This window comes from Lepidochelys olivacea, assembly GCF_965140295.1.
Source record: "Lepidochelys olivacea isolate rLepOli2 genome assembly, chromosome: 17".
In the NCBI taxonomy this organism is placed as follows: Eukaryota; Metazoa; Chordata; order Testudines; family Cheloniidae; genus Lepidochelys; species Lepidochelys olivacea.
Genome location: NC_140427.1, coordinates 624,133 through 636,340, shown reverse-complemented (window position 1 = coordinate 636,340; position 12,208 = coordinate 624,133). Strand labels below are relative to the sequence as shown.

The window sequence follows — 12,208 nt, the reverse complement described above, 5'->3', positions numbered from 1 at the left end:
GGGAGCTGGAAGGCAGTGGTGTGGAAGGAAGATGACTTTAGCTGCAGGATTTTGGATAGAATGGAATGCAGCAAGGTGCAAAGCAAGGAGGGGAAAGTTGCAGTAGCCAAGGCAAGACCTAACTAAGGCATGGACCAGCATCTCTAAATTAAGGCAATAATTATGAGAGCAAAGCAATCTGAAATGTTCTCTGAGGGCTCTCATAATAGAGCTGGATTCCTGCTGGTTTACTTGTTAATTACACGGTAGAGTAATTATAGAATAATTATACCCTCTTTTTGACCAGTAAATGTTATTCCATGGGTCACAGGGCTGGGAATTATTCTTAGCTGGTCTCCCCTTAAACTTGGAGTCTGTAAACCATGTGTGGTGTCTATTGGTAATTGCAGGTTTGAGCCAGTTGCTTTCTTTGAAAAAGTTTCTTGTGTCCCTGAAGTCTGTGGTCAGTGAGTCGATCCCCCTCCCTCCAATCCCAACAGAAAGTGCAGGCCAGTCAGTGAGGGAGATGCCAGCAGGCAGCTTGCTGTTTGGTTGGGGCAGATCTACTCAGGAAAGGGGAAGCTGTTGGGAAGGTGACACTGGTTCTTTAGCTACTTCCATGCAAAAACAAAACAACTAAGGTATGTCTACCTGGTGTCTGGGAGTAAGTACCTCAGCTCAGGTGAAGAGACTTGTGTTAGCAGGGCTTATGGTAGTGTGCTAAAGATCGCTGTGTCCATGTTGCAGCTTGGGCTCTGAAACCTGTGGGAGGAGAGTGGGCTTCAGAGCCCAAGCCACCCTGTCTACACAGCTACCTTTAGCTCACTACTGTGGACCAGGGTGGGAAGCTCGCTCCCAGATGCACTGTAGACATACCCTAGAACGACTTCCTAGAAGCAATGAGAAGCAGAATCTACCAACAAAGAGTGGTTCTAAATTCCCTTTGTCAGCAGGTAGACGTTCACTGTTAATTGCTACAGAAACACCAAAACTAGCAAGACTAATATAACACAGCTTAAGTTGCTGTAGGGGGGGTTGCTTTTCCCCCAAACCATCAGTCTTTGCTGCTTGGGTCAGACATGCTGAATTATTTCAGAGCAGGGATTCAGTGAGCTGTACCCGTCTCAGAAGTGAACTTCAAGGTGAACACCATCCCTGTACTGATGGGAGGGAGTGACTCTGACCCCAAGGAGATGCAGTCATGTCCTGGAAGATGTCAAACTCCTGTAGCATTGTTCTGCAGGCTCAGGAGTACCCAACATAGGAGAACAAGTCACACGTAGGATGTGCCAGACCAGCTTAGACCACTGATCCATTGAAGCCAGTAGCCTGCCAGCTGGCAATGCCCAATACCAATTCCTCCCTCAGAGGAAGGCAAACACCAGCCAGTTGTGCTATGCTGCAAATGGGGAAACTTCCTTCTTGACCCCTACAGCATTCAGCTCAGACCCTGTGGCATCAGACTGAATCTCCCCTCTCTTTGTATCCACCCACACTAGTGGATTCTCTGGTATGTTCAGCTGAGATTTCCAAAGAGGAATAGGCAATGTCCTTTTAGTGGTTCCATATTTACTAGACATTAATCTCATCCTGTGGCTCCTCATTCTGGTGGTGTGAATTGGAGTAAGGAGAAAGGACTGCTCACTTCTCATGAGACCCTTTAGGACCTTCCATCCTTTGGTCAAGCCCCAGTAAGTCTTTTTTTTTCCCCTCAGTCTTTGCAGTTACTCCGCCTGTTTGCTGCCCTGCTATGCCCCTTTCCAGTCTCTGCCGGGTATCTCTCAAGGTGACAACTCAGCCAAACATCTTCTGTTTTACTCTTTATTATTGTGCCAACATAAAAATTACTAAAAAAAACAATTTACAAAATATGCCTCCAAAATCCCAGGTGAAGGGCTGGTGCTAGGGATAGAAATAAACCCCCTCCCTTGTGCACACACCCAGCAAATCCCAGTACCCAGGGGGACAGGGGCAGGAATATTCTAGGCAGAACCTTTATCAGAAGTATTAGCTGAGACTCACATCCCAGGGAAGGCAACTGGCTGCTAGTCAGTTTGATTTAGCTGCCGTTGGCCTATATAGTGACAAGCAAGTCCTGCTATTTGGTCAATGTCCTGACCAAGGAATGTGCATGAGGGGCTCAGAAGGAAGAGCAGCTTTTACACCTCTTGTCTTTGTCCAATTGCATAGAGACATTGTCAGAAGCTAACGAGTATTCAAGACAATGAGGTACCCAGCACTGCTGCTCAAGAGTGGTGTTGAGGGGTTCTAGAGAGCCCTGCCAGAGGGGACCCACTGGGATGGGGCAGAAGGGCTTCTGATGGCAGCCTGGTCAAGGGAGAGAGACCCTGCTACAGAGGTCTCACAGGCAGCAGTCCCAGGATTCCTAGGCACTGCTCCTCCCTTATTTGGGGATACTATTTTTGATGGCATTTTTCAGGTTAGGCAAGTCCTGTGGCTCTTTTCTCTGTTTGGCAGCATTGGGGTTGGGGTTCTGGATGCTGCCCACAAAGAGTGGGATGCCCGTTGTCTCCTCAAAGATGATGAAGAGAAAGGGTTGGTTGAGGCTGAAAGTGGAGAGTGAACGAGACATCATGACACTGGTGGCAGCTGATGCCTCCACGCCATCTTCTGCAAGCTCCAGGGTGGACTGGTGCTGGATGCTGGATACAAAGAGAGGCTCATCTGTGATCTTCTGCAGGTCTGGGGCTGAAAACAACTCCCCGAGGCCTAAATAGAAATCAAATTGGGGTCAAACAGAAGCCTGTCTGTTCACTAGTTCGGTGCCATGGCATGCCATTGGCTCAGACATTCATTTCATCTTTGTAGAACAGTGGTTCTCAACTTTTGTACAGGTGATGCCTTTCACATAGCAAGCCTCTGAGTGCAACCCTCCCTTATAAATTAAAAACACATAAATATTTAACACTGTTATAAATGCTGGAGGCAAAGCAGGGTTTGGGGTGGAGGCTGACAGCTCACACCCCTCTCAGGCGTCCTGACCCCCAGTTTGAGAACCTTTGCTGTAGAGGCGGCAGCCGCCTGTATCACTGTATTCTATGCACAACACCAGGGACTGGCCAGGCAGAGGAAGGAAAAGTGCACTCTGGCCAGATTTACCAGTCCTTCCCTGTATGGAGATCTGCAAGTGCCAAACAAACACAGCTTTCATATGGACTGATCATATCCTAGGGCTTTATACTGCTGCCCACAGCATGGTATCTGAGCACCTTCCACATAAAACCAGTAGAAACAGTGATGTCCCTAGTGGAATTCATAGAGTCTCTGGCATTTCTCCCTTGTGGGGGGGAAAGCTCTGATGGGGTATATTTTGTTTGCTGCTTAGCGTTGATTGGTTGGTTGCAGATTTTGTTTTCTGAAGGGTGCTAGGGTAGATCAGGGGCTTTGTGGTTAAGGTCATTCCTGCTATGCTGGAAATGTTTTGTCCATGAGGAAGGTTCTGCTGCATTTCCTAAACACACTCATACTCTGTTTTTGCCTAATCTCATCTGGAAGTCCATTTCATAACCCGGTCCGGATCCTCTTAACAATGACTGTTTTGTCCTTAGTTCTCACACACTTTGTTCTGGGCTTTGTGATCTGCATTGTCACTGAGAAGCATGGTTGTCTTGGCAGTTCATACATCCTAACATCAAGGGGAAATAAATCGAGGTCACAGGCAGGGGAAAGGTGGTCACAGCTGAGTTTGGAAGTGAGATGGAGAGCTGAAGGAGGGGAAGATAGGGAGAGACAGTTACAGGAACTGCAGTGAAGAAGGCTCTCAGACTAACAGTGGCCACATTTTTGCGGGATGGGCAGAGAAAAGGCTGGTGCTAAAAAAGCAAAGGACAGGAACAGGGAGAAGAGTAAAGAGTTACATGGTCTTTGAAGTTGCCTCGAGCAAGGAGATCAGTTCTGAGCTTCAGTGCACAGATAACTGCAATCAGCCCAACCCATTCATGCTGTGCAAACCTCACCCTGGGCATTACCTAGTTGGCTGAGGACTTGGTTGAGTTCAAGCTGGTAATCTACATGCAGTTTGGGCATCTTTACCATGGTGGGCTTCTCCTTGAGGAAACGACTGTGCAGCTTGTCATGGCTGAGGTTCACCAGCACCTGGGAGACGTTCCACTTAAACTGGTTTGGGACAATGGCCACAAAACTCATGTTGCCCTTAAAGGGAAACCTGGCTACCTGGAAACAAACCAATCAGAAGAACTGGTGGAATAGGAAACAGCCAAGTAAAGCCAATGAGGGCTCAGAAAGGGATACTTCCTCTCATGGCTGATTTTTCAATAGAACAATTAGCCAGGGGGAGGAGGGCAGCATGATGGGAGTGGAGTGGCTGTTTATCCCAGGGAGACAGAGGTCAGACTGGAACAGATAGGGCTAATGCTCAGAGCCAGTATTTATCCACAAGGCAGGTGGAGACCAAAGATATGAGAAACACAAAGTTCACCCTGTAAAATGAACTGCATTTACACTGCAGTGGCCCTGTTCTGAAGAGATCCTCCCAATTTTCATGGGAGAATTCCATCTCCATGTTGCTTTTTCTCTCAGACTTATCCAAAAGGTCCATTAGGTCCCATCTAGTCCATCATCCCCGTGAATTTGAGGGCAAAGATGTTACAGCCTTTCAGGGAATGAAGGCAAAAGATGTTTGAAAAGAACTTCTGTGTCCTGCGTCTGTGAACAGGTATTACTCATCTCTTCTCATAGAACATGAATACAGTGGAGGTATTGCAATAACAAAGGGATATTCCTGTAGCTGCCCGGCAGCACCCTAGACAGACTCTTACCTGAACCTCCAGGGGATCCAGAGTAAACCAGCTCAGGGAATATTTCTGAGCTTTCATCATCTCAACGGGAACTATGAACTGGTCATCAAGGTGGAATATATCTGGCCCAGTCTGGCTGGGGTCAAATTTATGCCTCCAAAATCCTGTCCAAAACCATAAATTTGTAATTAATCAAACCCAAATCTGAATGAAAAACAAAGGAAAGTGCCTGACAAAGCATCAGCGAACAGGTGAGTGGGGACTGGAGCAGAAAGAAGTGTCAGAGCAGGAAGAATTGTGAGTTCAGGATGTCTTTATCCTCAGGAGAGGCTGTGTGGTGCAGTGGAATGAGCCAACGCCTAATGGCATCCCCTCTTTGTGCCTCAGTGAGGGAGAAGACTGAGGTGCTGTGGGGAGGAAGTAGAGAATGTCTGTAAGTGCAGGATAAAGTCAGTGATGGAGGAAAAGAGACAGCTGTAGAGCCACCAGTAATGCAGGGATTGAGGAAGGAGGCCAACATCAGTGATAGTGCAAGGAGCTCCTGCAAGAGTACAGGCCAGGCTCCTGACAGCATGGAGGTATTCAGCCCTCAGGGAATTAGAGGAAGACCAGGCTAAGGTTGGGCTGGGCTGAAACCCTGGCCAGTACTTCACAGGAGCACCTCAGAGCACCTTGCTGGGCACCTAATGAAGTGTGTGTGACCTGGCTAAGAAGAGCAAGGTGATGTGCTGCGTCCCAGGGACCAGGACCAACAAGGTAACAGGGCCGCTGTGGGTTAGTTCTGGCTCCTGGGTCAGTTAACATGTGTAGCACAGGTGAGGAAGTTAAGAGGCTGCGCTGTAATGGGATTTGAAGACAAGACTAAACAAGGGGAGCTGCATACATGCAGGGGAAGGAAAAGAGGAATCTAGCAAAATGGGGAAGAAATGAAAGGAGATTCCACCTGAGTACATGCAGCTACTTCACCTGGGGAAAGGACCCGGAACCCCAGCTAGTCACTGAGGGAAAGACCTGGAAAGTGGGGATTGTGGAGTGCGCTGAAGCTCACCTTGGAAGTGGACAGCATTGAGTAGGAGCATCACAGTCCTTGCAGGGAGATGATCCAGGAAGGTGGATATCTGCCCTTCAGTAGCCTCCTTTATCCACTTGTTTATGGCTATGAGGTCATTTTCATTGTTCCCAGACAGGGTCACAGGCTTTGCCCCATAGAATTGCTCTGAGTTCTCCAAGAATTTCTCTTTAACCTCAAACCCTGCAAGGAAGGAACTTGACATGACGTCATCTGGCCTTGATGAAACTCGCTCAGCGTGTCAGACAGTGCAGTGTGAAGCCAAATGTGCTCACCAGATAGCAGGGGCATCCCCACAGGGAGTACTTCAGGAAACTAACAGGTGTCACTTTTCTGTCAGCCCAGCTGCTTCAGTCTGTGTGTGCGTCCCAGAGAGTTTTATTCAACAGCCCCACCCCAGTAGGAATTCCCCATTCCTGGCTCTCACCTTTCTGCAGATAGACGCGTGAAGCTACTCTGAGCATGGACCCTGTGAGCCGCCTGCGAATGCTGCTCAGCAGGTGGTGGAGACAGGGCACTGATTCCAGGTGCAGTGCCTCCAGCAGGCGTTTCTCCGTCTGGTTTGCTGCTCCTTAAAAGCAACATCAGATTTGTGTCAGTATCTGAGGGGCTGAGGGGCAGGTGCTCTGACCACCTCCCTCTGTGGCTGGGCATCTGATGTCTTCCCAGAGAGACGCTGGTGGCCTGAGTGTAAGGCATTAGCAGCACTGTCACAGCACCCCCTGGCCAGGTCCGTGCTGTCCCAGCAAGTGAAACTGAGACCAGCCTCAAGGGAACGTCACCTCATGCCCCTTAGTAAATAAAGCCAGAGGGTGCCCGGCTTAGTGTCTGCATTTTGGACATTGGCTATGGGTGCTTCTCCTAGAGGGAACATTACAGAGGGTGAAAGCTTGTGCTGTTTGAACGTAGTAATTTACCTAGTGCCAGCTGGGACAATGCCAGGGTGATGCTGAGGGGAGACAGGATCACATTGGGTCTGCTGGTCTCCAGCTGGACCTCTGTCAGGAGATCGATGGTGAATTTCATCAGACCTTCTGCTAGCCTGTGTGTCTGCTCTTGAGACATGTCACAGCCTCTCTCTTGACCTTCTTCCTCCTCTTCAGAGGAATCAACTTCTTGCCCTTCCAGCACCTGCTTGTGATCTCCTACTGTCCTGGTGACAAGATGGCCCTCTGAGCTTGTGAGGCCAGCCCCAGGGCTTGTGGTGCTGGTAGTGGTAGGAAGTGGCAGTGTAGGCCCATGGATGTCTTCCCAGGTGTCAGAGGTGGAATCTGACACTGCAGCATTTGGCAGGGTTGGATCCACTACTGGCAGAAGAGTGGTGGTGGGAACAAACTGTGGATCGCCTTCTAAGGCTCCAGCCTCTTCAGAGTGCTGTAACGAAACAGAAGGATGTTACAGTGAGAGAAAGCAGGGAAACAGAGCTGCATTCCTCACTCTCTTAGTGGGACTGCAGGTGGCTTGTCACAGGGAGGGGACGAATGGGTCCAGTTCACACTGGTGGGGAGGCAGCAGTGCCGGTTAGCTGGCACAGGCTACATGCTCTGTGAGGAAGCAGTACAGGTAGTCGGTGAGAGGGAGGGCTACCCAGAGGGAACTGATCAGCAATCTGAAAGATCAGCACTGTCCTGACATCTGAGCAGCTCCTATCAGAGCTGCATTGAAGAGCAGAGGGACCAAGTCCCCTGACAATAACAGCAACCAGATGATGACCTATATTAAAGGGGAGGATGATGAGGGACCTGTTGCATCCAGTCCCTTCTCAAAACTTGTGTGTATTCTTTGACTATGGAGTATTAGTGCCGAGGTGGCCTCTGTGTGTTGACACAGTACATCCCAGGACAGAATATGCTGAGCTAGTGACAGCCTCACCCCTTGTGCCTGTACTGCTCTGCCGGAAGATCAGCCCCAGCTCTGGCCAGCGTCCCCGTCCTCTCTGTTACCTGACTGGTCCGCTGTAGTGCTGAGGGATCCCACTCTGGATTCTCTATGCTGGTGTCATTTTTCACTGCAGGGCCCTGAAGGTTGAAAGCAGTTATTCAGGATTTCACACTAGCACAAACTTGGAAAATAGAAAGGGCCTTATTCCAAAGAAAACGGGCCAAGCCAAGGTCTTCCAAGGCAGTCGGTCACTCCTCCCTGCCTACTCTCTTGATCTGCCCTGGCTAAGTGAAAAGATGGCTTCATCTCAGCTTCCTTCAGTTAAATATCTCCGGCTAACATCTTTCTCCTGGCACGAGGAGTCTCCTGCACTCCAGTTCTGGTTTCCTTCTTGTTCAGGCCTTCCTTTGCCTCTTCTGGCTGTAGCTCCAGCATCATCAACCCCGAACTCTCCTCCTCTCCACACCTCTAGCATTGCAGATCTGCCTCGCACCATCTCTGCAGCGTTCTCTGTGGGTGTCACAGCCTCTACATCTACAATGCTGGTCACTTCTTGGACCTAACCAGCCCTCAGTAACTCCACCTAAATGACAAAAACCCTCCCTACAGAATAGCATGGGGAGAGGGAGAGACATACAGAGGTTTCCTTGTGTGTATTTGAACAGATCCATGAGGCACTCAGGTAACACAGGGATGAGCACAGTGTAAGAGCCAAGACAGACACAGTTTCAGACACAAGCCTCTATTCTTCCTTGCCCACAGCTGGTAATTTCCTTAATTGGTATTATGACTAAATAATTCACCAGCCAATCTCTTTACACATCAATTTCTGTCCTTTATACAAGTGATTCGCAACCAGGAGTACGCATATCCCTGGGGGTACACAGAGGCCTTCCAGGGGTACATCAACTCATCTAGTTATCTCCCTAGTTTTACAACAGGCTCCATAAAAAGCACTAGTGAAGTCAGTACAAACTGAAATTTCATATAGACAATCTGCTCTATGTACTATACAGTGAAATGTAAGTACAATAGTTATATTCCAATTGATTTATAATTATATGGTAAAAATGAGAAAGTAAGCAATTTTTCAGTAATAGTGTGCTATGACACTTGTGTTTTTATGTCTGATTTTGTAAACAGGTAGTTTTTAAATTAGGTGAAACTGGGGGTACACAAGACAAATTAGACTCCTGAAAGGGGTACAGTAATCTGGAAAGGTTGAGAGCCACTGACCTATACCATATGCTGGCCTCTCACTTAAGGTTAGGATTTTCGAACCAGTGTAAGGGAGTGAGGTGTCTAAGTGCCATTGAAAGTCAGGTGACCATATTTGGGATGCAGTGCATATGGCAGACTCTACACACAATGAAGTTGGACATCCCCGTATTTTTGGCATGTGTTTGAAGGTGGCACTGGCAGGACTAGACCAAGGTGAGCTGGTAGAGCTTTACAAATACCCTGGAGAAACCTCAACATATGGGAGTCTGTCACCTCTTACCTCAGGGCTCTCCTGCTGGGCAGCGTCGTCGCGCGGGGGAGTCTCCATCTCAAGGGCATGTGCCAAAGGAAACTGGAAGGACATGAACTGAGTCAGAGTTGGGGGAAAGGGAAGAGGCCCAGAGTTGGATACCAAATAGCTTCCTCCAGGTTTGGCTGAGGAAATCACTCCCCTCTGGCTCACTTCCTGCCACGTCCCTCCAGGCTGGGCCAGAGACAAGCATGTCCCCTGTGGTTCTCTTGGCTGACTGAAGCAAAGATAGTTGTAACCTCTTTGTAGAATGGATGTAACAGAAGTGGAGGAGTCCCGAGGTGGGTGATGGAAATGGTTAGAGAGAGACTGGAAAGATTGGGACTGTTTAGCTTAGAGAGGGAACAGGAGAGAGGGATGCAAAATAGTGGCTGGGATAGAAGATAGACTGAGCAATTCTATATCTGCTCTCATGAGAGCAAGGAGGCAAACGGATGAAAGGATTTTTTTAAATCACAGTGCCTGATGAACTCCTGTAACTCACAGCCACTAGATATCATTGAAGTTCATGAGGATGCTAAAAAACATTAGGTATTTATGTGGATCGTGAGCACATCCACAGTCACATCAGACTGGATAAAGAAACCGAGGTCTATACGCCCTTGTGTGTCAGGGCAGGAGCCAACAACTGACTGACCGGGTGCCGAAGCAGCGTCCCCTGGGGGCAGGTTATTCCATTGTAGTCTGTTTGGAGATTTCTTCAGAAGCATCTGGTGCCAGCCATTTGGAGATCAGCCCTGTTCTAATCCAGCCTGGCATTGCCTGCCCTGTTCCCGCCACTGCCCCCGGCTGACTGGGGTGAAGAGTGTGCTGACAGAGAAGATGCCCTGCAGGATGGGTGAAGGCAATGCTTTGTGCCTGTGGCTTACCCGTGGGCTATCGTGCAGAGTGGACAAGCAGAGCAGCAGACCCCAGAGCAGCATCGCCGTATTTCTGGAATACAAAAGCTGTCAGTGACACTCACAGGCTACTCCCTGGGTCCTCTCTGCTCCCGGGGTGCCTGTGCTGTGCCTGCCCATTATTACAATGAGAACAGCAACAGATAATGAGCCCAAAGAAGAGGAAAGGAAAGAAGGATCCAGGAGGAACAGACACAAACTGCTGGGAAACCAACCCAGGGAGACAGCAGCTGGCAAGGTGAATGATGCTGAAGAGAACTGGAGTCCAGGACCAACGCAAGGCATCGCGTTGACCAGGACCCAGCACTGATGCAGTGCTGTAGCTGTGCTCAGGAGTTTATTCTCCCTGGACACTTGCATTTCTATCCCCTCTCACCCTCATTTGGCTGGAGAGCAAATTGCAGTTTCCTAACGATTCCCAAATGAAATCTGTCCCACACAACCCAGGGAGAGGCTCAGCTTCTCCACTCTCTCATCCATGCACACAAAGCTGGGGATAAGGGACAGGCCCCTGGCTGATGGTCAGAGACATCTGCTGCTGTTCTGTGCCTCCATGGGGGACAGTGATACTGACCTGCCTTTTAGGGAGCTCCAAGGATCCAGCAGGTGCTGCCTGTAGAGGGTTGTGGATGGGACGTGCAATGTCAGAGCTGATCACTAGTGTTACCCTCTCAATAGCTGGCCTGCAGCACAGAGCCCTCCCCTTCCCCCCACTCACATATTCCCCTTACAGGCAAGCACAGCCCCTCCTACCACCACACTCTTGTTCCTGTCACTTGTGGGGCCAGGCTCCCTGCCAGTGCCCCAGGCATGGCCCTGCCCACTTGCAGTGGCCTGGACCACACTGGGACCTGGCTCCAGCCCCAGGCACTCACCCTGGTCTAGTAGGGGTTGTTCTCCTACTCCTTGATTGGGTAAACACCCAGCACCACCCCCAAAACAGAGCTGAAATTCCTGGGGGGCAGCATCAGTTTGCCAGGCAGTCCCCAGAGTAACCTGGACAAGCTGGGCTGCAGCCCTTCTCCCTCATCTGCCAATCATATGTGAAGAGCTTAAGAGTATTTCAACTCCCCCCCACAAATCCAACAGCTGGCCCCACATGCAATCCCTGAGGCCCTTGGCCCTCAGCTCATTGTTGAATTCTCTACCCCCCACACCCTCCACTCGGGCAATTTCACACTGTGCCCCCCCCACTGGAACAGTTCCCCCCAGTTTATTGCCAAATCCCCCTTCCCCCCCAAACCAAGTTCCTCTGCCCCTTACCTCGGTTTGTTAAGCATTTCTGTTGGTGCTGACACCCTCTCTACCCAGCCGATGGCTCTGCATGGGACAGATGAAGCCCCTTGTCCAGCCCACGCTTGCCAGGCAGTGACAGGCATGACCTTCAGCACCACCCCTTATTTGAAGATTTTTCCCTTTCAGCAAATATTGACCTTGTACATCCGGTTAAACATTTGTTCTGGGATGGAGCGAATTGGTGTTTTTCTGTGGGACTCTAGGTCGCTGCACCCCAAGGATAGCTGTGACCCTGATTTTACCAGCTTACGTTACTCCTGAAAGTTCAAGAGTAGAAGTAACAAGTGGAATCTTTTGTCTAATTGAGACTCTCCCCCTTTCCAGATCTCCTTTGTGCCTTTGGAGGAGTGCAGACCCCTTACACATGGCCTCAAATTGGAGAGCCAAGGTTTGGGACTTAATGGCTTTTGGGTTCCTCGCCCCACCACTATTCTTAGAATTTTCTGTGTGAGAAACTCCAGCTTTCTAGTCTATCTATCCCAGCCTCTCCTCCTGCTGCAGCAAACACAGGACTGTAGCCCTTTGACACATGGCCAGGGCCCAAGTTGCTGGCTGCAGTGGGTCCAAGCAGGAAGCGGAGTGGGCTCAGCTTGGGCTGAGCTGACAGCCTCTGGGCCATGCAACACATCATGAAGGCAGCAGCAGAGCCATGCCTAGAAGAGTTGGGTTTCCCCACAAGCAACGGTGTTGTGAGCCCTTGACACACACACACACCAGAAAAGCCCCCACTCTAACGCGGCAGGATGTTCTTGTGGAAAGGGCACAATACTGGCTC

The 12,208-nt window shown here is 49.7% G+C and overlaps 1 protein-coding gene across 3 annotated transcripts; it reads right to left on the bottom strand.

Annotated features, from left to right (window-relative positions):
- Positions 1-1,786: 1,786 nt before the first annotated feature.
- On the bottom strand, positions 1,787-11,523 carry SERPINF2 (serpin family F member 2). Of its 3 annotated transcripts, XM_084650754.1 has the most exons (11): positions 11,401-11,523; positions 10,712-10,750; positions 10,108-10,171; positions 9,209-9,280; positions 7,770-7,844; positions 6,744-7,200; positions 6,254-6,397; positions 5,806-6,009; positions 4,779-4,921; positions 3,969-4,173; positions 1,787-2,709 (listed from the first exon to the last, which is right to left on the bottom strand). In XM_084650754.1, the coding sequence occupies exons 1-11, from the start codon at positions 11,514-11,516 to the stop codon at positions 2,384-2,386; spliced, it is 1,845 nt and encodes a 614-aa protein (XP_084506880.1). In that variant the 5' UTR covers positions 11,517-11,523; the 3' UTR covers positions 1,787-2,383. The 3 variants fall into 3 exon arrangements, with proteins under 3 accessions (XP_084506880.1, XP_084506882.1, XP_084506881.1); XM_084650756.1 differs by lacking the exon at positions 7,770-7,844; XM_084650755.1 differs by lacking the exon at positions 10,712-10,750.
- Between the last annotated feature and the right edge of the window lie 685 nt (positions 11,524-12,208).